Source organism: Notothenia rossii, assembly GCF_949606895.1.
Source record: "Notothenia rossii genome assembly, chromosome: 7".
Lineage (NCBI taxonomy): Eukaryota > Metazoa > Chordata > Actinopteri > Perciformes > Nototheniidae > Notothenia > Notothenia rossii.
The window spans coordinates 74041270-74068561 of record NC_136905.1 but is presented as its reverse complement, the minus strand read 5'-3'; the positions used below and the strand labels follow the sequence as shown (position 1 = coordinate 74068561).

At 42.6% G+C, this 27292-nt stretch overlaps 1 protein-coding gene across 4 annotated transcripts in view; it reads left to right on the top strand.

Moving 5' to 3' along the window:
• The window catches only part of fermt2 (FERM domain containing kindlin 2), a 46799-nt gene extending 19795 nt beyond the window's left edge, over window positions 1-27004 (top strand). The window contains exons 4-17 of one of the 4 annotated variants that reach the window (XM_079640655.1): window positions 7372-7500; window positions 9890-9922; window positions 11503-11728; window positions 11867-11969; window positions 12231-12338; window positions 15214-15348; window positions 15969-16018; window positions 17672-17796; window positions 17906-18012; window positions 18102-18320; window positions 20920-20940; window positions 22324-22448; window positions 22570-22711; window positions 24642-27004. In XM_079640655.1, the coding sequence (XP_079496781.1) occupies window positions 7372-7500; window positions 9890-9922; window positions 11503-11728; window positions 11867-11969; window positions 12231-12338; window positions 15214-15348; window positions 15969-16018; window positions 17672-17796; window positions 17906-18012; window positions 18102-18320; window positions 20920-20940; window positions 22324-22448; window positions 22570-22711; window positions 24642-24815 (1697 nt within the window). In that variant the 3' untranslated portion in view covers window positions 24816-27004. The remainder of the gene's footprint in view (window positions 1-7371; window positions 7501-9889; window positions 9923-11502; window positions 11729-11866; window positions 11970-12230; window positions 12339-15213; window positions 15349-15968; window positions 16019-17671; window positions 17797-17905; window positions 18013-18101; window positions 18321-20919; window positions 20941-22323; window positions 22449-22569; window positions 22712-24641) is intronic. The other 3 variants (XM_079640656.1, XM_079640657.1, XM_079640658.1) reach the window with 3 other exon arrangements.
• Window positions 27005-27292: the final 288 nt, after the last annotated feature.

Here is a 27292-nt window from a genome sequence, read left to right as displayed (position 1 = left end):
CCTGTTATGACCCTTGAGTACATTTGGCAGCTCGTACATCCTGTGCTGCACTGCTCATTTGATAGTGAAGCATAAGCATTTGGGATTTTTCCACTTTTAGTTTAACTGCGTCAACAACTGCAACAGCATTTTAGTTCCTTTCTTTGTGTTAAGGATGTATCAACTATAGTGATGAAATGTGTTTTGTAGTGAAACGGTAATTAACAACATAATTTTTTCACAGTATGCTTTAATGATTAATTTCCTTTAACGATTAGGCTTTGTCAGACAATTATGAAAAATGCCTGTTAAATTCTCTATAAATTACCTTTTTAATGGCTGGCTATCCAACCGACAGTTGAAAGCCCAAATAAATTAAGTTCCAGACATGAGCTTGTCCCGTCTAGACAACCTGGACTCACTTCCAACACATTAAACACACTCGTACACCTCCTCCCTTCTGTTTCTGTTTTACTCTTCTTGCAAAGCCAGCACACACAATGTACTTTTCACAAGTGACTAACACATGATCGTGGGACTGGGGGCCTGAGGTGGGACAAAAAGTAGGCTGCAGCACTTCAGAGTAACCAGAGTCAGGCTGAGCCACTGTGGGTTTTTTAGTAAGCACTCCTTTGCTACCATGTGTGGGAGTCCAACATTCTCTGGAATATGCAAGGGGCAGCAGCAATGTAACTGTTGCCATTTCTTTGCAACGAAACCCTAGAATGAGTCAAATACATAACTAATGGATGCCCAGACAGGAAAGGAAAGTGGCTGAGAGGATGTATGTCAATAAGGCTTCTTATCTTTCTTATCAGAAACGTGGCTAGACAAATCGATCTTGGCCTCTGACATTTACATAAATGGTTACAATGTATATCGCACTGACCGTCCTAAAAAAGGTGGTGGCGTTGCCATTTATGTCAAAAATAAGTTTTGTGTAACAAAAATGGTTTCCAAATCTGTTAGTAAACAACTAGAATTTTTAGCTGTGAATGTCGAAGTAACAAAGGGTCAACAGGTCATGGTGGTGGGTTGCTACAGGGCCCCCTCGGCTGTCAAGGACTCCTTATCTTCATTGGCAAAACTGTTATCTCAACTTTCCTACAAGGAAATAGTGCTGCTTGGTGATTTTAATTGGGATTGGTTAACTTCTGTGTCAGAGGATTTTAAAAACCTGTGTACCTCTTTGAACATTACTCAGATTATAGACAGTCCTACTCGCCCAAATATTAAGTCCCCAAATAAATCCTCCTTAATTGATCTAATTTTAACAAATGTTCCATATAAATACTCATCTGTGGGAGTATTTGCTAATGATGTGAGTGACCACTGTGTTGTAGCCACAATTAGGGACACTAAGGTCCAAAAAGTTAAACCACGCATCATCACAAAGAGAGATAAAAAACACTTAGTGGAGCAGGGTTTTTTACATGATCTGTTTGATTTTGATTGGGGAAAAATCGATCTGTGTGCTGATGTAGAAACTGCATGGTCTTATTTTTATCTTGGTTTTATAAAAATTATAGATAAACATGCACCTCTGCGTAAATTTAGAGTGAAGGGACGAAACAATCCCTGGTTTTCTGCTGAAATGTCCAGTCTCCTTCATGAGAGAAACAATGCCTGGGCAAAGGCTAGGAAATCAGGCTCAGAGGTAGAATGGCTACGCTTTAGGCAGCTAAGGAATAGCTTTACTTCAAATGTCAAAAGTGCTAAGTCAAAGTACTATTTGTCAGTTACCACAGAAAACCTGAATAATCCTAGTAAATTTTGGAAAGCCATAAAATCGATTTCCACTGGTGATATCCCAAATGAGCTACCTCCGTACCTCACCACAGCATCTGGCATTATATCAGACAGGGCCACCATGCTAAATTGCTTTAATAAGCATTTTGTCTCTTGTGGCTCTCTGTTTGATTCTGTCACTGACTGTGCTTCTGCTTCTGTGAACGCTCCAGTCCTTGACTCTGAACAATGTGGTCTGGAAAACCCTTTCAGTTTTACTCCTTTAACTGTTGGTATTGTCCATGAAGCTTTATCCAAGTTAGATCCTAAGAAACCGGCTGGCCCGGACAACGTAGAACCTTTCTTTTTAAAGATAGCTGCAGATTTTATTGCTCCACCTCTTACTTCTCTTTTTAACCTCTCCCTCAGCACAAATACAATTCCTAAAGTATGGAAGTCTGCTTATGTCCTGCCTCTACTGAAAGGAGGGGAGGCAACTATTTTAAATAACTATAGGCCAATCTCTAAATTGTCAGTTTTGGCTAAGGTGCTCGAACGACTTGTGAGTGAACAAGTAAAGGAGTTTTTATGTATAAATGATATCCTGTCTAAACATCAGTCAGGCTTCAGGAAGAAACATAGCACCATCACTGCAACAATGAAAGTGGTAAATGATATTACTAGTATGCTAGATAATAAACAGAGTTGTGCAGCTCTGTTTATTGACCTTTCCAAAGCGTTTGACACCGTTGATCATCGTGTCTTAAAACAGAGGCTACTCAGTACTGGCATATCCAGCCATGCAGTGGGGTGGTTTGTGAACTACCTCTCTGAAAGATCCCAATGTGTTCACTTTGATGGGCTGTCTTCTGAGTGGTTAAACATTGCTAATGGTGTTCCTCAAGGTTCTGTTTTAGGTCCACTTTTATTCTCCATATATATCAACAGTTTAGGTGAAAATGTGGATGAAGCTACTTTACATTTTTATGCGGACGATACCGTGATGTATTGTGCAGGTCCCTCCATTCAGGAGGCGGTTGTTAAATTACAGGCTGTTTTTAACATTATTCAGACTCAGCTCTCTGAACTAAAGCTTCTTTTAAATGTGGATAAAACCAAGATAATGCTCTTTTCAAAAGCTAAAAAGTCACCAGAGCCTGTTTTAGATATTGTATCAACGCAAGGAACAAAACTTGAAGTTGTTGCCTGTTACAAATACCTTGGTATCTTGCTTGATGACTGTCTCTCTTTTAAACTTCATGTCAATAACCTGCTTAAAAAACTGAGGGTTAGGCTAGGTTTCTTTTTCAGGAATAAGTCCTGTTTCTCGCTTGAGGCCAGGAAAAGGCTAGTCACTGTGACCTTTTTACCTGTGCTGGACTATGGTGATCTGCTGTATATGAATGCACCTGCCAACTACCTAAGCAAACTAGATGCTGCGTATCATAGTGCTCTGAGATTTGTCACTAACTGTAAAGCACTTACTCATCACTGTACATTGTATACCAAGGCAGGTTTACCATCACTCACTGTACGGAGGCTCAGTCACTGGTACACTTTTATCTATAAAGCTATGTTGGGCAAACTCCCGTATTATATCTGTTCATTGATAAAGCAGAAAGTTGCAAGCAGCTATTGTCTGCGATCACAGGATATAGTCTTGTTAGATGTGCCAAGAGTAAGGACTGTCTTAGGTAAGACAGCTTTTATGTGCGCAGCTCCACTTGCTTGGAACAGTCTACAGGCAAAATTGAAATTGAGCATTTTTATTTCTTTGAATGTATTTAAGGCATGTCTAAATGAAATGCTTTCTGACACTCTGGGTATTTGTAAATGTTGAATATGTAAATATGATATCCTCTGTTGTTTGTATGTTGTTTTTATGTTTCATGTGGAACTAAATGATGCAGGTCTCCCTTGTAAATGAGATCGATGATCTCAAGGGACTAATCTGTCTAAATAAAGGTTTGAAATGAAATGAAATGAAGGCGGGACATAAGTAAGTCAAACTTTATTTATATAGCACCCTTCTCAACACGGATGTACAAAGTGCTTTACAGTACACAGGACACAATTCAAAGTACAACTATACAATGTAGAATAAAAGGCATGAAACAGCAGCAGGTAATACATACAATAAAACACCAATAAACGACAGCTACCAACTCACCTCCCCCGACGACCCAAAGGCCTGTCGGGAAAAGGTGGGTCTTTTAACTGCGCCTTAAAAATCTCTATTGAGGCAGAGGTTTTTATTATCTGGGGGAGTTTGTTCCAAAACCTTGGGGCCACCACCTCAAAGGCACGGTCCCCCTTAGTCTTTAGCCTGGTTCGGGGCACCCTTAGGAGGCCTTGCTCAGAGGACCTCAGGGCCCGGTTTGTGGTGAGAGGGTGGATCAGGTCATTGATGTAGGCTGGGGCTTGGCCATGGACAGCTCTATGTGTGAAGACCAATACTTTGAATTGGGTTCTGAGATGGACAGGGAGCCGGTGCAGGGCAGAAAGAATCGGAGTGATGTGGCATGTTTTTTTGGACCGAGTTAGTAATCTGGCTGCAGCATTTTGGACCTGTTGTAACCGGTTTATTGATGTTTTGTTGAGGCAGGAGAACAGAGCATTACAATAATCAAACCGGGATGAAATAAAGGCATGGATAGCCATCTCCATTTCTGCGTTGGATAGAACCCCCCGGAGCTTGGCAATATACATACAGAACTCTTGAGTTTGCTGACGGTTGAGAAAGCCTATCGCAGAGACATGTTTTGTCTTTGTTCACGAGAAAGATTTTTTTCGATTTGTGTGGGACTGTTTCTTCATCATTTTTGGTCCAGCAGAGTTATGGCACATCAACCTGTGGTCTGCCTGACTGGCCCCGAGTGAGCTGGCCCCTGTTGTCATAACACATGAGGAGTCTCTGCCTCAGTGCCAACCCGTCAATTGAAGCACAACTTTTACCTTTTTGAGTATCCTTTTAACACCTTTTTAGCCCCCTGTCTGATTGGTGAAGAGGACCCCTTGACACTAAGCAGCTAAGGTCAACTTAGGAGTTGTTTCTTTTGAGTTATAGCCAGAAATAGTAACTCTAGTGTATCTACTTGACAATCCTAACTTTTTTGAAGGCTACAAATCAAACTCATCTGTCAAATAAAATTCATAGAGCGCAGAATATCCACACCATGTACTCCACTTGATGAAACACAGATAGAACTGTGTTTTTAAATGTTTGTTTTACTTGTATGTATGCACCACAACATCAAGTCAGATTCCTCGTACCTGGTAATGAACCTGTTTCTGATTCCTATTATTTTCTGTTTCCCATCAGACTGAGAGTGAGTTACCGCTTGTTTTAATTAGTCCGAGCAAGCACTTGATTTATTGCTCTTGACCATTGATCCGTCAGCCTCACTATATCTATTCATCACATTAAGAAAAATGCAGCGGGAAACTGAAGGTGAAATCCTTCATCTTTCATTTGTTTTGTCCATGTAGGGTCTCAGTGTTTGTACGGTAAACTTTAGCGTTGTAAAATTAGACTGTGACGGTGTTTGTGATTCTTCTGCGGCTGGCCTTACTCACTGCAGTGAATCATGTGTTCCAAGGAGTGGACCTGGAGCTGGCTCCCAGTCAACACCTCTCCTCTGGCTCCGCTCCTGGATCCTGCCACATGTCTGCAGGATGGAGGATTGGGGTCTTTTTATGTCTAAGGTGTCATTTCTAATGGAAATAAACCAGGATGGTGTAAGCACTCCATCCATCACTCACCCTTCCTCCTCCCCCCTGACACCGGCCACAAGTATGTGGTGAGTGGAGGAGCAGTCTCTCCCACCAGATCATGATTCTTAAATGATCCACTTCAACACTCAATTCAAGTATGTCAGTGTAAATTGACTTTAACACTTTTCCATCTGAAAAATACTGGTGGAGCATTTTTTTGTATTTCCCCCTTAACCTGATTTCTTCACACTTATCTCAATATGTTTGCTGGTATTCATACTGTAGCAGACAATCTCTATCATATTGACTACACCTCTACTCCCTTCATAGGAATGATACAAAACACATATCAGTCAACTCATTAAAGCCACCAGCCCTTTTCCCACGCCTCTGCTTTCCAGGCAATTCAGTAGAGAAAAAAATGCTACCTTTTTAACGAGAAAAATTCCCTCTGATAATGTATCAGAACGTAACTTTTTACCTTATTGAATTGTGGTGTCAGGGAGATTTTGTGGTTTGTGACAATGGTTTGTCTTTTGCGCCAAAATGTTGATATATAGAGGGTTTTATACATTATTCGTAGATATTGAATCAGAAAAGTGCCATTGTAGTTAAACGCCACATGCCTCTGCAATACTTCACCCAAAGGCACAGTGTGACAGTTTGATACTCACTCTCTGTGTGTATTGGCCTCCTCTCGCAGCTCAGTGGGGTTAAAGCTCGGCAGCACGCATGCTACTCACATGGCTGTATAAGGGCACAGGGATTGCGCCTCACCGCTGCAGCAGAGCGAGAACGAAGTAAAACGGAGGCAGAGAGAGAGAGAGAGAGAGAAGGAGAGAGGGTGAGCTCCCGAGCTCCCATCTGGTAGTTCTTAAAACTCCTGGAATGCTTTTGCTTTAGTTACACAAACCAAACAAGCTTTCTCACCAAGCGTACGTTCTCTCCCCCCCCCCCCCCCGAGAGTGCTTGTGCTCCCCTCAACACCATCAGCTACCTCTTCAATCAGTCTGCAACACCTTTCAAATCCTTCATCTTTAAAATGATTTAATGCAATGGATATGAATAAATGAAAAAGTAAATGCCAGCAGATGTGCTCGAAACAAAGTGAGATTCATATATAAAAAAAAAAGGCCTTCAAATATAATTTAGCTTAATTGATTTATGTAGAATCTGCATAGCTGGATTGAAAACCCTATCCAGCTGAGGAACCAGATGTGCTTCCAGACCGATCCCATCCATTGTGCTCCCTACACATCCTGGCCGTCTCACCGCTGCGTCATAACCATCCCAAGCCCATCTTAAAACATCAGTGCTGCTGAGTGATGGTTCCCTGGCCTCCGAGCCCCAGAGATGGAGGGGAGAGAGCTGCTCTGCTTAACTCATTATATCCACTGTACTGTATTTTACTGTCTGATTGGGATCTTGCTCACAGCACACACACACAATGTTAGGGAGTGGTTCTTTATTTCATTTACAGTAGCATTATCTTCACTTTTGTTGTTTTGGTGAGAGCTGTGCAATCCTAATACCCGCCAGAAGCAGCTGACAAGTGTTTTTATGTGGGAGAGGAATGGTAGGAGGGAGGCGGGTGAGATGGAGATAGAGGTAATGTCTGCCCTGTCTAAGTTTGGGATTACAGTTAAAGCAAGATTTGTTGGGGCCCTGAGAAAAGGGATCTGCAATGTTCCACCACTCGTGTGCACAGCTGTCTACAATTCATCTCCTCAGTCCCTTTGCTCTTTCTACCCCTTTTCCATGAAGTCACTTTATCGGCTTATATTCTACGTATCATTTGTGAGGTTTTATTGGAATTCTATAGTTGAAACGACACAAATTACTGTATGTTTTCGGTGCGTTAGTGTTGCCCTTAGCGGCTTGGCTTTTGTTGTGAGGCAAGCTTATGTTTATCTGACATCAAACAAACGTTCTTGCTCTCCGTCCCTCCAGATATCCGCCACCCAGAGGAGCTATCTCTACTGCGTAAGCCCCGTGATCCCAAGAAGAAGAAGAAAAAGTTGGAGGAGGCAGAGGAGGACGATCTGGAGCTGGAGGGTCCGCTGTTAACCCCTGGATCAGGTGAGCAGTGACTCTTACATGGTCTCATCATCTTTGTTGAAATATAAAAGATTTAACCAAGGAGTTGAAATTCTGCAAACTAAAGTCAGTTCCTTTTAGGTTAAAGGTGAACTTTGGAGTAGCTATGGAGCCTTGGGTTTTATTTGTATACATTGTCAAAAGCAATAATTGAGTTTCCCTCAAGCAGCAGGTTGATAACAGGTTCTTCTGGCTGCTATGGAGCGTCCTCCAGTCTTTTTTTCTTCTTCATGTCTGATTGCGCTGGTGGTTTTGAAAAAACCCACTAAGATAACTCCAGTTTGCTGCACCCTGCCTGAAGTGACCAAATATGATTGTGTGAGTTTAGACGCTTGCTTGGGATCCGCAGCCCTGGCTTCCAACTCCTTGGCAGGGAGGACGAAGAATGGTTGAGATTCCACACATAGTTGGTCACGCTGCCATTTTAAACCCAAACCAGGCAACACGACTGCAGTTAGTGCAGCCCTCCTCCCTCCTCCCTCCTCCACAGATGGGAGAGCCATGTGAGTAGGGAGGAACAGAACAGGCTGTGCTCCTGTCACACAGTTAGCATTACCTAAAAACTGCTAACACTAAGAGACAGGGTGAATGGGACCCATTGTGTGGATCGAGTCTCTTCTGCCCCGGCCTCTCTCTGTCCGTCCACTGGCTCCTTAGACTCCGTTCAACATGCGTATACACACTGATGTGAGTGGAAAGAAAGCAGAACATCGTTGTGGACTTGTTGAAGCGTTCTCACAACAAAGAAAGTGTACATCTGCTCATTTGCTTCACTGTGTACAGTATCTAACAGCAGATGATGTATTTGTCGTGACAAACACACCCAAAGTTGCATCATCACATTTCAAGGGCGTGCAACATTACCGCCTCCAGTACAGATGTGTTTTGTATTCAGCGGGTCACACTGTTGTGCAGAGAAACGGTTTCAACAGGAATTTGCAGAATCTGTTGACTGTCACTAGTCTCTCGTGTGTCTCCCTTGTGAGTAAGTGCACGCACACACACTTACTTCCTGTATCCTCCCTATCGGATCAGATCACATGCTACAGTCAGAGAGGATACTTCATGGCCAAGCTGTAAGACGTTATTCCGTCCCATGTGGGGAAGGGCTGCTGGGTCATATCTCCTGATAGGAATCACAAGGTTTTCAGAGAGGAAGCGATGCAATCAGAATCAAAGCGTTCTCATGTGCAGCTAACTGAGAGGGGAGGAGTCACTACATCTCACCATGATCTAATGAGTTATTTTGATCATTGTTAAGGTTACTTTTATAAGCACATATTGGCCAGACTTTCCCCGAATCGAGATTTTCAAATGAGAATAAGATTCAACACTTTTGATTAGTGTGATAGTAAACTCAATCTCAGTTGTTGGTGAGATTAGTCATTTGAAAATTTCACCTTTAGATATTACAATCCGCTAATATTATATAGACTAAATTATTGAATATATAGTTAGTAGATTATTCCATCAGGAAAAGAATTGTCAGCGGTTTACCTCAGCTTTTAAGGGACCTTTTGCATTTGCGTCACCATCTTTGGAATAACTTTTGTAATTGATAATACTTTTAAAACACATTCAAACATATTCCTTGTATAGTAGCTTAGACACACACAGTATATATTCTCTACAGTCAGGTCCACACTGACCTCAGAAGCAAATAACATGGTGAACACCAAGGTTATACGAGTACATGACAACCAATTATTTTTATTTAAAGGCTGACAATCTTTTTCCAAAACCTCAACCTCTATCTTTAAATATATCATTTAGGAAACTCCACGTCCCCGGTCCGTCTGGACATATATGTAAAGTGCCTCACAAAGTTGCTCATTTAATCCTTTACTGCTGTCATGACTCCATGCCATGGTGATGCCAGTCCACGAGTCCCCTCGGGGCCTGCCACAAGTTGAAGTGCATGCTGTATCTAATTATGCTTCCTGTCCACGTGGAGAACATACCTCAGAGAGCCAGTACTTTAAGATATGTGCTGCAGATTAGACATGCATGGCTGGGTCACGTTGCCCCACGCCTTGCCTGTGTTTTCAATCAGTCATGCTGTGTCAGAAGGCTATGAATAGGATGGAAACGACTGAGCCTCACTAGTCATTTCAGGGTGATCCACTCTGCAAAGAGGGTAAACTGAGTCATCCGCTCTGTGGCTAACAGCTTGCAGTAACCATGGAAACGCCCTAGATCTCCCCAGTTTTGAATGTCTTTACTTTTGTCTTTTCTTTTCTGTTTCCTCCTGTCCTTGTTTGGTTTGAACTACCTTAAATCTGTCCACTTTGTTTTGTTTGTTCCCATTCCTCTTCTTCCCTCTACCTCTTTCCTGTCTTTCTTCCTCTTACTATTTTTCTTTTCATCCTAGCCTCTGAGGTAATATACATCGGACCTGTCAAAGGTAAGCTTTCCTCTTTCTCTGTCCTTTACTCTTCAGCACCGCTCAAACTCACCCTCGCCTTCCCCTTCGTCTTTACCCCCCACGGCTGGAGTGTTGAGGCCACATGAGATCTGTAACCTTTTGAACCAGCAACCAAGTCACCTGACTGCTCTTCCAGAGGAAGTCAGCTGATTTGTGCAGTCACATGATCAAGGCTCTGCCTCTCATGAGAAATTAGCTCAAAGCTCGCTTTTTATTTCAGCTTCCCCAGGCCTGCTCACACTGTGTCTGCTGACTGTTTTTAATAGCCGTATTGCTGATCACCTTTAGCCCTTTAATAAGATAGTCATGAGTTATATAATATTATATTATTTGTAGTGTTTTTTTTCAAAATCAGAACAGTGATGATTATTGGTCAATGATACAACATACATTCCACAACCAACAGCCCACACAGAAACTTTGTGTACGTATCAAATCCACAAGAAACATTTTTATTTATTGACAAACCTCTCCTGGTCTACTTCTAGTCTTAACAGCCCATGGTGGTCCAGCTCCATCTATATAAGCCCTATGAATCCCTAGTGTGGGAGCATTAGGGAGTATAGCTATGTTAACATTCTTCGTGCCTTTTCGCCTGCGTTGGAGAGTCCGTAAACAGGATGGAGGAGGCCTAGCTGTATTTTTAATGGGCTGCCAGCTTTCACCTTATACATGGTCTCTCTGGATATTTGGGATTCCTCTGGAGACCCCTTGGGAGACGGAAGTACTCTCTCTGACCTGATGCACTCTTCATTATGGAAAAACCTTGAAAGAACCCTGAATAACCCCCTCCCCCACAAGGGATGCATGGCCATAGCCTGCACCCTGTTCTCATGACCTCAGCTCGCAAACACAAACATTCACGCGCACACTCACACACTTCCTGATTTCAGACGGGATTTAGTGGTTTAGCCAGTGTTGCTTCTTGACCTAGGCCCCACAGAAGGAGAGAGGGAATGCGAGGGTAAGGGGCCAAAAATACTCCCACAAGGCCAGCCAACAGGAAATGCAAACCGCTTCACTTTGGTGGCCCGCTAATATTTGGAGCCAAAGCTCAGACTAATTAAAATGATGATTTGGCAGATTATTTTACAATCTTACATGTTTTTGTTATTATCCATGTATCCTCCCATATCTTAGCTTCCCCCCCTCTCCTCTCTGTGGTCAGTTGTGCAGTAGTTTGCTGTGCATTCCTGCAAGTTTTTAAACTGTGAGTAAGTGGGTAACCCTGAACAAGTTCTGCGTCATCTGCATGCTGGTCCACATCAACCATCAGCAGGAGAACATGGTTGAAGCCACTCATCTGCAGACTGTGGGCTGGTAGTCACATGGTGTGTTGACCGCTAGCTGGCCTCGCTAGGCTGCAAGTGTGTGTGCTTTTTGAAAAGTGTTCACCTCTTTTCCATCTGATGCTTTTGTTGTTGGTGTACAGTATTTGTGAATGTGCAATTTGTGCTTTGACATGTTCATTAGTGTCAGTGTGAGAAAACAGTTTTATTACAGTTATATTTTAATGAAAATGTGCTATAAGGGGCTAACTGATGACTGTGTGTTTTCAGGGAGCATCTACTCCAGCCCAGGCCTGTACAGTAAGACGATGACCCCCACCTATGACTCCAGAGACGGCAGCCCGCTGTCGCCCACCACCGCCTGGTTTGGGGACAGCCCCCTCTCTGAGGGAAACCCCAGCATCCTCGCTGTTAGCCAGCCCATCTCCTCACCAGATATCCTGGCCAAACTCTACAAGCACCAGTCTCTGCTGGACAAAGCTAAAATCAACCAGGGGTGAGAGGACTGTCTGTAGTGGTTGGGGGGCTTGGTTACATTTGATATAGTCAGAACTGCTATGTCAGCTCATTCAAATAGTCCAAAGATGCTGCAGAGAGGGTGTTTGTCTAAAACAACATGTTTCACTCTGTACAGGTGGTTGGACTCATCCAGGTCTCTGATGGAGCAGGATGTAAAGGAGAATGAGGTGCTGCTGCTGAGGTTTAAATACCACAGTTTCTTTGACCTCAACCCTAAGGTACGTCCCAAAGACAAAGTACAATGTTACCTTATTGACAGAATCCCTGAGGACATTTAAAAAGTGCATGGTGTGCCAGAAAGATGATATCTTGTCATGAGTGGAAAGCAGACATGTTCCCATTTACCACATTTTCTCTTTGGTTGGTTCACAAAAATCCTGTTGTGTCCTGTGTGTATCAGAGAGTGAAAGAGCTTGCGAGTGTGTTTCCCTACTGTTAGTTTATATGCATGTTAACCTCTGTGACAAACCTCTCCACAGTATGATGCCATCCGAGTGAACCAGCTCTATGAACAGTCTAAGTGGGCCATCCTGCTGGAGGAAATTGAGTGCACAGAGGAGGAAATGATGATGTTTGCTGCCCTGCAGGTAAACATGCTGTTTGTTTGCGTGTGTGTGTTTCTGTGTGTGTGCCTCACTTACATTTTCCCATTTCAGCATTTGTTGGAAAGGGTCTGAAATCTGAAGACCTGCAGTCCTCTTTTTATTGGGCAATGGGCACATTGCCTACTCAACCGCACGCTAATGAATTGCATGGGCTTCCACCCAAAGCTGAGACATATGGCTACCAGTTCTGCTGCTCGCACACAAAAACTTGGCTATTGCACAATGGTGCAGAATGAGTTCATGGGGGCCGTATCTTCACACATATTCCCACTGCGCTTCTCGGTATGCCTCAATACTAATTAATTCCCTTTTATCAATGACTCATAGTTCATAAAGAACCTTGAATTATTAGGCTTTTAACCCTCCTGTTGACCGGGAACACAAGTAAGGGGGGCAAAACAAACACAACAGGAGGGTTAGGTAACTATAATTAACTTGAAAGACCTTAGTGCATAACCCTTGCTTGACTTAACAGAATGAAATGTCACCTAGAAACAAGGTCAGGTGAGGAATGAAACAAAATGAGATTTTTAAATATCATATTTCTTTTTTTTCAATTTTCATAAATGTTCTTTTCAATAAACAATAACCTAATGAAGCCCTAAAAATATATTCTTCCAGCACTGAATCTTCGCTCTCATACTAAGGGATTTCAAGCGTGTTTGTATTCTGGGCCAGCTTTATGTGACTGAGTAACTTCTGCAAACCTTGAGGCCACTTGCTGCAGCCTCTCACACAGACTGATATGGCCTGGACTTTGGAGCCTCTGAAAGCCTCAGACTCACACTTATCACTCTTTTTAAACGTAGATCAAGAGGAGGATAAATGTGGATCAGTGGGAGTGATATACAGATGTGAGCCCCTTTAGCCCCGTCAGGTATCCCCTGTAGTCTGGGGGTGGTGGCCCTGCTATTTCTGACCCTCATAAACTGTGTGTGCCGAGACCTGAGGACGCCACCCTGTCCTCACCCCCAGGGTAATTATAGAGCATCTTGGGCCACAGGACCCAGGCCCAGACCACCCACCCCCAGCAAGACACCACCTCATAGACCTGCTCACATTCCTCTAAAATCCGTGTTACACTGTGAGGTGTTAGGTGTGTCATCAGATCGGATATAATTACACTTAACTGGTTTCTTGTTACTCTTCCTGACAGAGATGCTAATCCGAGTTGGGTGTTTAGACTGGAAGCTACTCTGTCGCTATCTGTCTGTTAGCACTACTACAGTATGTTTCAGCTGGGCAGCATGAGCTCAGGGCTTTTGGCTATGGTTTCACCGGGGAGAGTGGATACACAGGGTCTAAAAAAAGAGCAATGATTGTCCACATCCAGAATGTTACTGGCTTGTGTTAGCATGCCATCACCTGGACGTTTTGCTTTGGCCGTACTTAGAAATGACATAAGGAGTCAAGAACGCTAACAAACTTCAGAGTCACCAAATTTGGACACAGGTTGTACTTTTTCCCTCAGCAGATAAACACGTGCACTCGTCACACAAACCCGAAACAAGCTCCAAAGCGAAGCAGATTTTTAAAAAAGGATGTCGGTGCGAAAGAGGAGAAGAAACAGAGTGTCATGGCGAGCCCTTTGTCCCACATTCTGTAACCTTAGCTCAGCTCAAGCCTCACATGTCTCTCCCAAACTCTGCCTCTGTATCACCCACTCTCTCTGCAGCTGTTCATTCATATATTGGTGGGGGGTTGGTGATGGGTTGACATTATAAATACCATTTGTCAACAAGTTGTATTTAGTGTCTCTGACTCACACTGAGAGGTAAACATAGTCTGGTTTTCAGTAATGGCCCCATCCTGAAGAATTGGTGTTCCCAATGTTCTTTCGTCTTTATTGTCTCACATATGTTTCCTATAAAACATTTTATTTGGCCAGTTTTCAGTTCAAAGACAGACTCTGAATCTATTGTACCAGCACAATAACCATTGTTTCTCTCAGTGACAAATCATCACGAACCACTTAATCTGTTTCTCGTCCTGAAACTAGTCCCTTCATTTTCAACATCTTCAAAGAGAACAGTCATTGTTTCATCCCCGGTGAACTCAATGTTGCATGCTGGCGGCACTTGCTAACATAAATGCCCGAGACCTCTTATAAAGAATGTATGTGGCTATTATCAAAGTCCAATTCAATTTTATAACACAAAGTTGGAGGGTTTGTACACCAGTAGCTCACATAGCAGGAAACTTTAGAAAGTCAGCACAACTGACGACAAAGTTGTTGGAGATAAACTTTGTAGGAGTTTGTTATTACCGTAATTTTCGGACTATAAGCCGCGCCTTTTTTCCCATTTTTCGACGCTGCGGCTTATATAACGGTGCGGCTAATCTATGGATTTTTACAGCTAACGGCCGTTGAAAAGTTTGTGTGTCTGAAACGCTATGTGATACAGTACAGTTTACACAGCACAGTACATGTTCTGTAGCTACTATTGCACTGCGGCTTATAGTCCAGTGCGGCTTATATATGTACACATCATTCAATTTAGCTGCTGCGGCTTATATTCAGGTGCGCCTTATAGTCCGAAAATTACGGTAGTTCATTCTTTATTTAACTTTATCTCTGTATTAGCTTTTGTTGACCAAAACTGCTGGGAAAGTCCATATCGTAAATGTGGGTCTAAAAAGGAGGATGTCAATAAAAACATTTCTGCGTGAGGAAATGTAGGACAGTATTTTCTGATTTCTAGACCCTGAAAGGTCTGAAGTTGAAGTTAGATATTAAAGGTCTGGATACATCATGTAAACTCCAATTATAAAATACTTAGAAACCTTGGTTAACCCAGAAAATGAAGTGCTCCAAATGATTTTTTAAATGCTTCTACTTTCCCTGTCTTTTCCTCAGTACCACATCAACAAGCTGTCAATCATGTCTTCAGACAACCACATGAATAACAGTGAGAAGGAGGTGGACGAGGTGGACGCAGCCCTGTCAGACCTGGAAATCACCTTGGAAGGAGGGAAGACGTCCAACATACTGGTATGACGACACTCCCACAGTTTCACATTCGTTACAGGAAATGGCTTTTGTTTGTGGATTACGTGTACTGGGCTCCAAGCTCATTATGTGGATTTATTTTCCCGATTACAGAAGCTTGGCTCTGTGTTTGGACATGGTTTTGTCCTTTGTTTCTCTACTGTATTCTGAAAGAAGTGTCCTTTCATCAGCCCTGTTAAACCGGAGCAGAAACCAACATACAGTAGACTCTGTACACTGGCCGGGGGACAGGAAGTGACGATTAATTTTACTGGAAGGGCTACATTTGGCAGTTTTTTATGAGCTCTGCTACTGAAAGATTTGACGCTTGAACAAACCCAACAAAGGGTGCGTGTTAAATGGATATGAAACAAATATGTGTTATTATTATTATTATTATTATTATTACAGCAGCCCTGCCTCAAGAATGTGTTACGTTTTTACAGCTTATCAGAGGAAACTGAACTTTGAGATGTTACATAAGAATCTACAGCATACTGTACCGAGCAATGACATTGGAACTGTACAAAGTTGAGCTTGAGGTCATTCTTTTGTTTACACATAATATTAAAATCTTCCAAGTTTATACCAACAATGTTTTTTCTTTTTTTACTTCTTCCTAGGGTGACATCACATCTATTCCTGAGCTAGCAGACTATGTCAAAGTCTTCAAGTAAGTACATATACAGAGCTGCCTGATCCCATAAGAACTCCTGCACTGTCACAAAATAAAATGGTGTACGAGTGGGTGCAGTGTCTCAGAGTACCAGGAAACAACATTTTCTGGATAAATGAGAAAGCTGTTGTCTGTTTTGAATCAGCGTAAATGGTTGCATTGTTTGCCAAAGGAAATTTACAAGCTGAGCTTTCAGTTTAGCTTTTCAAAGTGACTGCAGTTGGACCAAGCATACTTTTAAACCATATTCTCTTTTGGCTTTGAGCCTTTGCTGACAAGCAGGTGGCCCCTGGGGTGATTGTCTCATAAAATGTATAAACTATAGAGGGTGGGGTTTGGGGGCAGGGGGGGGGGGGGATATCAAGAGGCATTTCCTCTTCTAATGGTTTTCCATTAATGCTCATGTCCAATGCTGGCTCCTTTCCTATTCTCCCTGGTGACTTTGCCTTTTTTGTACTCATTAGAGGTTTCTCAATACTCAAATTTCCCCTCCTCGACTCCTATCCTCGACTCCTCTCCTCGAGACTTGGTGCCGCCCACAGGAGATGCGAGCGGAGGACTGAGGAGGGGAACTGAGGAGAGAGGAGTGGAAGCAGCAGGCGGTTAGAGAAATGAGAACTCCTCTCCTCTGAGCGGTCATAATTAATGATGACAGGAGGCACAGCAGCACTCTGATGGACAGATGTGTTCATGACGACTTATATATATTTACTTTTAATTCATTGACAGTGCGGTAAAATGAGACAATAACAGGCTACAGATGCGGACACACACACACACACACACACACACACACACACACACACACACACACACACATATTTATATAAATATATAGGCTATAATTTCAGAATTAAGTATGAGAGCACTCTCATAATAACGTAAAACAATCAGAGACTGGATATATCCCCCCCCCCCTCTCTCTGGCCGCTGAAATAGGGAATTTAAATTACGGGCCAAAAGTTGTACAAGTATTAAAAGTAAGCATAGGACACCAAACCAACTGAGACCCGTCTGTCCGCCGCATCTACGCACTGTACAACACACCTACTGCTCCTAAAGCATAATCAGGCTACAGCCGTTGTGTATTTTATTATTTGAAGCACTAAATGGTCTTCGAAAAATGTCGACTCTTTGTTTGTAGATACCTACTAAACTACAGCATACAAATACAGAAAGTAATGTAGGCCTGTTATACTGAGTGATATATATTTCACACACTGCTCTGCTTCCTGCACGGACCTCACAGCTGTTCTCACTGTAAACATCGCATCGCGATGAAAGCAGTTACTAAAATAATATCCAGGGGATGCATGCAGAGCCGTCATTGGCTGAGATAAGTCCGGCCGTGCGTCACGCCTCCACCGTTCCCGGAAATGCATCCGTGGAGGAGCTGTGGAGGATGCATCAGTGTCTCCTCGGTTAGAGCTCCTCCAGAGAGCCTCCTCGACGCTCGGTCCTCGAAGTGCATTTAGAGAAATTAGATGTCCTTCAAAATGGCGCACTGAAATTCATTTCCGGGTCACTACTGGAAGACCAAGGAGTCGAGGAGGGGAAATTTGAGTATTGAGAAACCTCTAATGTGTCCTCTCCTCCCCCACCCTGTTTCTTGAATAATAATAAAGAAAATGGGTGTTTTTTATTTTCCAGGCCCAAGAAACTGACGCTGAAGGGCTATAAGCAGTACTGGTGCACGTTCAAGGATATCACCATTTCCTGTTACAAGAGTAAAGAGGAGTCACATGGGACACCTGCTCACCAAATGAATCTTCGAGGTAGACACACGAAAGATGTCATGCCTATGCAAGAATGCAATGCTTTATTTTTCTGTCTAATGAAGGGGTGTGACCTTTGACCTCTTCTTCCGCTCCGCTCCATGCTTAGGTTGTGAGGTAACTCCAGATGTTAACATCTCGAGTCAGAAATTCAACATCAAGCTGCTCATCCCTGTGGCGGATGGCATGAATGAGATCTGGCTTCGGTGTGACATGGTAAGACTTACTTGAACTCACAATGTCTGATCATTTCCCGTCTTCTTCCACACCGTTTTTAATCATCAGCTTGTGACTCTCTTTTCCAGGAGAAACAGTACGCCCACTGGATGGCTGCATGCCGCTTGGCCTCCAAAGGAAAGACCATGGCCGACAGCTCTTACAACCTGGAGGTCCAGAACATTCTGTCCTTCCTCAAGATGCAACACATGAACCCTGACCCTCAGTTAATCGAGCCAATCACCACAGATATCAACCCAGAATGCCTGGTGTCCCCGCGCTATCTCAAGAAGTACAAGAACAAGCAGGTAAGCCAAGCAGTCTATGGAGCTTTAAACACACCTCTGAAGTTAGGAAGGTAGTTACAAAGAGACAGACGTACAGAAGTCTACTATCTGCTCTAATGTGTGTTATTCGCGAGGTTGTTTACTTGCTCGATGGAGTTGGATGCATCTGATGCTTCCCAGATGGGCGCCTCCTGGCATCAGGCTTGTCTCGCACTGGAATGTATCCTCCCTTTACTCCCCCTCCTAAACTCTCCTCCTCTTCCCTCCGCTCCTTCTCCCCCCCCCTTCTGTCCGAGGGGAAACCAGGACAGCAGACGTCACTCGACGTGTTTTACAGTAAAGATGCTCATGTCCGACTGTAATGGAGAATTTCTCTGCTCTTGTGGACAAAGGCCTCGAGATCTCAGCTGCTGGACTGCTTAATTAATCTGACTATAAAACACGGTCACTTCTAAACGTTAATATCGGCAAACATCTTCTAACCAGGTGTGGAATTTACACACTAATAAGGATTGGACTATCTTATAAGCGTTAGGGAAATGTTACAATGTGCCCAGCAGATTCGCATGTAAGCAACAGGCTGGTGTGTGTACATGGGACCAGCTGAGTACACGGCTGCCATGGCTGTGTTAATGGGGATTGGTGAGGAGGGTGTGGGGTGGGAGATGCTTCCTATTGCTTACTCACTCAGTCTGGATTTGTTTAAGTTGTAGTAGAAAAAGTGGGGGGTTGATACGGTAAGTGATGACTCAGAAATGGTCTGGAATAACCTGGGTGTCTAAGGAGAGAGGTAGAGGGACAGACACACTTCTGCTTCATTTATTGTACACTTCTGTTATACAGGAAACATGAGTATGACACCATTCTACTGAGCTCATGTTTAAACCATTCTCATGGGAGTGCTGTTTCAGGTTAATCTGAAGTCCAGTTCCTAGAACATAACTGCTAAAAATAAAGATGAACCCAAAGTTACACAAGTATCAAATAAAGTTTCACTTCTCTTTCTCATATTTCATATGTTCTCTCTCTCTTATATTAGTCAGGAAATCCCTTTTATATAGTTTGGTCAAAAACATAACATTAATTCAACATCCATTACAAATGAGTGACCAATCCATGTTCAGGTGGGCATGAAACCAGGTCATGATGATGCACATCGAATCGTTCAGACCAGCAAAGCCGTAGATTATTGTGTGTTAACTTCTTACTGAGCTTCTGTTGCATTAGTTTTTGGGTTTTTAATAAACCTCACTTTGAGATATAAGTTGTATTTTTTTATCTGGACAACTCATAATACTAATGTTTCCTTATCGTATTCTTATCTAAAAGACTGTGATCCCATAGCAGCTCATTAATGAAATCAAGATAAAACAATAAGTATTTGCATGTAAGAACTACTGCTGCCATGAACCACAGGCTTGCTATGAAAACCTCATGGGAGGTGTAGTTAACATAATAACTGTTGTTTTATCTTTTCTAAATCATGAGCTGTTTGAATTTCACTGAACCATTTTCTTTAAATGTGGCCGGACAGACATTTTTTAGAAACATAGGCAGATCATGTTTGTTTTTCTGTTTCAAAATATCTCCATGGCTAATACACTGCCTGGATACGAGGCTCGCTCAGACAGAGAGCAGCAGGGTGTGTGTCCATCAGGGGGCCGGGGGTCTTTCTGCTCTGGCTCCAGTCTCACCCTTAATCCCAGTCTGATATGGGGTATCCCCAGGCACACAACATGAAAGAGCAGTGTTACATTTACAGTGTGTGTATGTACCCGTACACACACACACACACACACACACACACACACACACACACACACACACACACACACACACACACACACACACACACACACACACACACACACACACACTACTGTAGTGGGTGTGGGGCATCAGGAAATGAGCCGTGCCTGGGAATGCTGCGCGGGAAAACTGTCTGGGAAAAGCCCAGTTTGCTCTGTCAGCTGCTACGCCTCCCCATCTGCCATAAACTGGACTTCCTGTTGCGAGCCTGATCCCCGGAGACTTCCGTGCTGAAGCTCCCAGCGGATACACTCATCTTTAGAGTACATATCTATACAGTTACACAAATAAACAGAGGATTAAAGACACAATTATAAACTCCTGGAGTATGGAGACTGGTAGTTTTTACATTTTGGTGATTCTAATGTTCCTGCTTGGTGCATATCGCCATCCTGTGGATTAAAGGGGAGTTGCAGAGAAGATGTGGTATTGTTTTATTAAACTATTCTGAAAATATGTTCCTAAAAAAAAAAACAGCCATAATGAAATGTACTGTTTCAACCTCCCTGATGTCGAAACACACACATGTTGTGTTCTCTCCTTTTATCTCCTTTAAAATAAAAAAAATCATCTGCTGCTGTTCTCTCTCATCTTGTGGCTGAATTCTGCATGACCTCCACAGCCCACCTCTTTACTTTATTGCTTTTATTATAATTACAGCCTCCGACTTTATTGTTTTTGGATCTTTCCTCCCTGACATTGATCTTACTTGCTTGTTCTCTTTGTCTTATTTTTTCTTTCTTTTCTCTCTCCTTGTATGCTTCTCCTTCATTCCTCTTTGCCTTCTCCCACCCCCTCCTCCCATCTCCAGCCAGGCTCTATCAGGGACTTGGTAAGTTGAGCTGTATGTGCATGTTTTGTAGAAGCTGAACACCTTTGTGTCCGGGTTTCCTCACCTAACCAAAAGTAGTGCTGCTGTCTAACATGTCTTAGTGGCTGGGTACTTACAGTAGAGTAGTTATAACCCTTAGATTATTTGTTTTGTCGTAACCTCTAATGTTTTCAGGGTGCTATAAGAAAAGGACATAACACATCATTGTATTGATACAATATATTTTGTATCAATCTGCATCCATGCATCTGAATTGTTTCTATCTTTCTTTAAATTACCAGTGAGTGATGTTAAAAAAACATGAGATTCAGTCAAATATTTTGCATGTTTTAGCCCATTTAACACCAGTGTTGTATAGCTAATATCCACCATTTATCAAAACAGGAAATTTTTATATTAAGGGAATCTTTAATTTTTGTGGGTAATGCATTTCGCTCCATCTGTAAAATATGGAAACCAGAAACTTGCTGAATTCATTTAGTTTGCATTTATTATATTTAATGCAGTTGAAGTAGGACTGCTAAATGAAAGTTGCTTCTGAACACAAACAAAAAGATTCACGTCATCAATAATTCCTGACATTCAGGAAATCTATAGTTTGTTCTTCCAACTTTACATTTATCTAATGAAGCTCAACAGCATCATGGTAATCAGCAGATGACTGTAACAGGAGGGAGGTTCACTTTGATTGATTTAGGGCTGCACCAATTACTGCACTAATAGATTAGCTGAATGAAAAGGCTGTACTTTTCCGAAGATGCCTTTTTTTTTATTTTCTCCTTTTTATTTCATATTAAATAAATACCTTCGGGTTTGGACTGACAAAAAAAGACATCAGCACATCGCCTTGGGCTTTGCAAAATCGAGATGGATATTTAGCTTCTTTCTTACATTTAATTTTAAATGTATAGACCAAACAATGAATAGATTAATCTAGATAACGATCGATAGGTGCAGCCCTAGCTTGATGAACTATTACTTGCTCTTGATTCACTGTTACACTTCTGTTCCAGTTGAATTTGTTGATCAAAGGCTGCAGCCCTGACACTGGTGTAGGGACAGTAGGGGAATACACACATGCATGCACACACTCACACACACACATTAACCTCAGCCTGGCTCCTCGGGGGGCTTGTTTTGTTTGTCTGTCATCTTGTAGCTGTGTGAAGTCCATTTTACTGTGACAGACCTCTTCTGATTGGCTGACACTGTGTGTGCTGCTGGCTTCATGGAATGAGCCACAGCTTGTTTACGCACTGGGTGTTAGTGGATGTGGTTTCAGGTGGTTTAAGTGCGGTGATGGGATGCATTTGGCTGCTAAAATGGTGAGCTAGCTGAACTGTCTTGTGTGTAACGTGTGTGTGTGATTTGTGTATTTGTCAGATTTCCACCCGGATCCTTGAAGCCCATCAGAACGTAGCCCAGATGAGTCTCATCGAGGCCAAGATGCGCTTCATCCAGGCTTGGCAGTCCCTTCCTGAGTTTGGAATGACTCATTTCCTTGCCAAGTAAGCTGACACCTAAATCTCCGTCCCCCCCCTCTCTGTTTTATTCGCTGACAGTGACTCGTATTGCCATTTGATCTACACACTTTGATTTCACCGTGTTATCTCTCCTTCTTCTCTGCAGGTTCCAGGGGGGGAAGCGGGAGGAGCTGATCGGCATCACTTATAACCGTCTGATCCGCATGGATGCTAGCACTGGAGATGCTATTAAGACCTGGCGCTTCAGCAACATGAAGCAGTGGAACGTCAACTGGGAGATCAAGATGGTAGGAAACACATTGAATATGACCGGTTTACTGTAATGGGTTATTTTCACTGTTATTTGCAGCCGGTTCTCACTCAGTGTTGGCAGTAAATGTTGTCTCTAACGGGGAAAAAGACAAAATGTTCATTAATTTACTTCACATCATATTCATGCCTCCTCGCCAACCTAGGTATTATGTTTCAGCTCTGTCAGTCTGTACCATTAGCATGAAGGTCAACTCTCAGGAAGCTCTGGAGGGAATACAAAAAACAAACAATGGACCCAAGGGTGAACGTCTTTAAAGCAGCGTTTCTCAAAGTGTGGGGCGCGCCCCCACTGGTGGGGCGCAGAGATGTGATAGGTGGGTCGCGACTCGCGAATGGACGCGAATGAACGGGAGTTTTTTGAAAATAATTTAATTATTTTTTAATTCATTTTTTGGACCTCAGGCCGGAATCGAACCTGGTGCTCGCGGGCGTTAGTGGACTGTTACAGCCGGAGACTCGCAACGGCGGTGGACTTTCACAGCGCCGGATCCGCCGGAGCCTTGCAACGGCGGGGTGTTAGCGGCGGCGGGTTGCGGGGTACCGGCGCAGCGGCGCTGTGAAAGTCCACAGCCCATCTATGTCAGAGCCAGCGGCCCACCAAAGGCAGCGGCCCACCGGGAAAAGTCCCGAATCTCCCGATGGCCAATCCGAGCCTGCTCACACACACACACACACAACTGAAACCAAAATCATTTACAGCGTTGCAGTCGGGAAGAAAAGCAATGTGGAGCGGCACCTCACCACTTCACAAGGAGTTTAACCGTGACACTTTTCGAAATCCCGTTTGTGTCCCCCAACTTTACAAATAGGCCTATGTTTATTATAATTTTTTAACGCAAGCCGTCATCTTCACGGAGGAGCACACAGCCTCTTTGAGCGAGGCGAGACAGAGAGACAGAGAGACAGAGAGAGAGAGAGAGAGAGAGAGAGAGAGAGAGAGAGAGAGAGAGAGAGAGAGAGAGAGAGAGAGAGAGAGAGAGAGAGAGAGAGAGAGAGAGAGAGAGAGAGAGAGAGAGAGAGAGAGAGAGAGAGAGAGAGAGAGAGAGAGAGAGAGAGAGAGAGAGAGAGAGAGAGAGAGAGAGAGAGGAGAGAGAGAGAGAGAGAGAGAGAGAGAGAGAGAGAGAGAGAGAGAGAGAGAGAGAGAGAGAGAGAGAGCACACGTATCTATTTATATAGCCTAAGTGTAAAAGATAAAGTAAGAAATCATTCCAATGTGTACTATAGGACAGTAAAAAAATAAAATAAAAATTAAAAGGGAGTGATTAGTAAAATATGCATAAATAAAAGAAAGAATGCTAACTAGGTTACATAAGATGAGAATAAACAAGTGTAAATGATTTGTTATTGGTTTTGATCATATTTTAAAGATGTTTGGATTATTGAAAAGTATACAGCTCCCTTTTAGTGTGTTGAGAGCTGTATCCATAAATTAATTTTTTGCTCAAAGTGCACCAGATTGAGGCATTTCAATTCAACATTAAAAAAAAAATCTTCCCGGGGGTGCATGCCCCCAGACCCCCCTAGAGGAGGTGAGGTCCACCCCCAAATAAAGCAGGTTAAGATAATTAAATTGCATACATTTTCTTTTAGTAAACATTTGAAAACGGGTCCCACAGACCCAAACAGGACACAAAGGTTAAACTTCAAGTTGACTTGACCTGTGAGGTCAACCTCACAAAACGCTGCATTAGCCACAACTCAATAATTCAAATGTCAATTATGACAACTTTTGAGAAATGTTTAATTCGATAAAATGAGAAAATCATGACATTTGGAGATAAATACATGTAAACTGCAACTTGAGCGGTTGCTGGAGGGACTACTTTTTTAAGGTTTTGGACTGTTGGTGAAGTAGTTTTGCATGTTTTCATTGTAGCCTGACTGATGTGTTTGCTCTGTGCTCAGGTGACGGTGGAGTTTGCAGACGAGCCCAGTCTGTCCTTCATCTGCGCCGAGGTGGACTGCAAGGTGGTGCACGAGTTCATCGGAGGCTACATTTTCCTGTCCACACGCGCCAAGGACCAGAACGAGTCTCTAGACGAGGAGATGTTCTATAAGCTGACCAGCGGCTGGGTCTGAGCGGCCCCCAACCACCAGGCCAGGGGCCAATCATTGTAGGTCAGGAGCCAGGAGGGGAGGGGAGTGGCTGGGGGGGGGGAACCACAGTGTATGGGGTTTATTTTAATTCTAACTATTTCTCAGTCTGTTTGAATGTTTGGAGCTGTGCTGGAGAGTCCAGAACGGCGCCAACATTGCCACGGCTGATTTTATTGTTATAGTGTTTCTTTGCATAAACGCTGACCAGGTCTTTGTTACAACACTAACTCTCTGGTGAACGCAGGCCAGATTATAAACTTTTGAAGTTAACCTCCTGTGGTTGAGCGGCAGCCTTACACACACCTGAAGCAGGAAGTGTTCTCCTCTCCTCCTGGACTGACGGCCATCAACATTACGTCCATGACAACCCTTTTAAAGCCAATCAAACGCCACATTGAATCCCAAAGATGTTTTTTTTCTCTTCACTTTTTCTCTCCCTGCCTTTTCTCCTAATAACTGAGCTAAAGAAGCTGACATCAGACTGTCATTAAAACATTTGTAATCCTAGTGCCACAGATAGCTACAGTTATATCGAATTATTTATCCTAAAAGACGGACTTCTTCTAAGTCCGAACAAAAGGCACTACATGTCCATCCTATCACTCTACGGAGGGTTAATCTCTTTAAGTCACATGTAAGCACTTCTACAGTATACAGTCCTGTTCATGAATAAGCTGTTGTTGAATTTATTTTTGCTTTTGATGTCCTTGTGTTTGTTTTTGAGCTCGCCCAGAGGGTCGAGTCTCTGTAATGAATTCTTGTTGTATTAGCTGACAGGTGTGACATTGAGAGGTTTGTTTTGTATTTAATAAACTGCTAATAGTGAGCATGTCTGGAGACACACTACAGTACAGTGCACTGGGATGAGGGTCCTGCGGGTTTCGAAATCTCTAAAGAGAAGTAAATGTCCTAAAATTCATTCACTTTAGTGTTCAGTAAATCTAAAAGTTTTCTGAAGACAAGCTTTTAAACAAATATGTTCATCGGTATGTTGAGCTAAGGTAGATTACTAAAGGTTGTGTATTTAAAATGTGTCTCTTCCTCATGTTTTAAAAAATATTGGAAGGTGCAACATGAAGCTACATGACCTGAAGATTTTAATTATCATTTAACGCAGACCCCCTTTTTTTCTTTTAATTAAGGCGTTTTCTTATGACCTGGCATGAAAAAAACCAATATGGCGTCGACATTTTGCCACATCTCAACATCCTGTTTTAAATTGCATCCAGATTTCTAAACCCCTGGCATCTCATCACGTGCACTACATAACAGGAGCAATCATAACTCCCTTTACCACCTTTTACCTTATTGCCATTTTGTCTCTCACACCATATAGTATTATTATTATTATTATCATTTGTATCATTACACACCAGCAACAGGTCACTGAGTTTGAAGAGCGAATATGCAACGCTTTCTTTTCTTCTGTCCTCAGTATGAAGGATCAGTAAATGAAGTATTATTTTTTTGTAACTAATGTAAAAACACAAACATTTTATAGAATTGTACAGTTTGTTTCTGCTGTGGGGGGTTTGGAAGTCTTTCCTTTCAGAGATGAGGGGGAAAGCCCGCCCGTCAACATGTGTAGTATTCAGAATTGTGCCTACTTACGTTGTGTCCTTACTGAGTATCCAGATGAAGATAAATATGAATATATATGAAGATAACACTAGTCTCAAACTCCAGGTTTGATTAAGATATTTGTCAAGTACATATTATAATTTTTTTTTTAAACAAATACGTATGCCTTTTCAATGTGCTCTTCATTTCTTGCATTTCTGCTTCATTTGATTGATTTTCTGCTTTCGTTTCTGTCCATTTGCAGCCCTGGGTTGTGTTTTTAGCTCATTCTTTAGACTAACCGTGATACTTATATTGTGCAAATTAAGTTTTCTCAGCGCCTTTTTTAAAACACTTCACTTATTCGTCTGTTTTCGTCACAACTGAAGTGTGCCATTTAATAATGTCCATATGAAGGAGACCCTGGAGTTTGAGACAAATCAGCATAAGTGAACAGAGGTAAGAGAAAAGCAAGCCTAGTCTGTTTTTATTTTCTCTGATGTTGTTTTAGTTTGCCTCCAGTGTCGGGAGCAGCGGTGCATGTCCTGCTGCTCTGTTTTCTGACTGTAAAAAATGCATTTATTTTAAAAAATAAAGTAATTTTTATTTAATTACAGTGTTTCTACTTTTCATTTACCCTTACAAAGAACAATGTGTCAGTGTTGTGACACCCAAACCCATTCCCCGCAAATCCAATCAAATCTTTCTTTTTTTTGAAGGCTTGGTCATTTCTTTAAAGGAATAGGCACTGGGCTTTTGGGCAAATGTTACTCTTACATTTGTTGCGGTGTATTTTTGCCTCAATACATATTTGGTGTGCTAGTGAGTGTTTATGGCAGTAGGGTGACTGTGGGTGTCCATACTGTAAAGGGACAACCAGAGCAACACTGGTTTTTTTT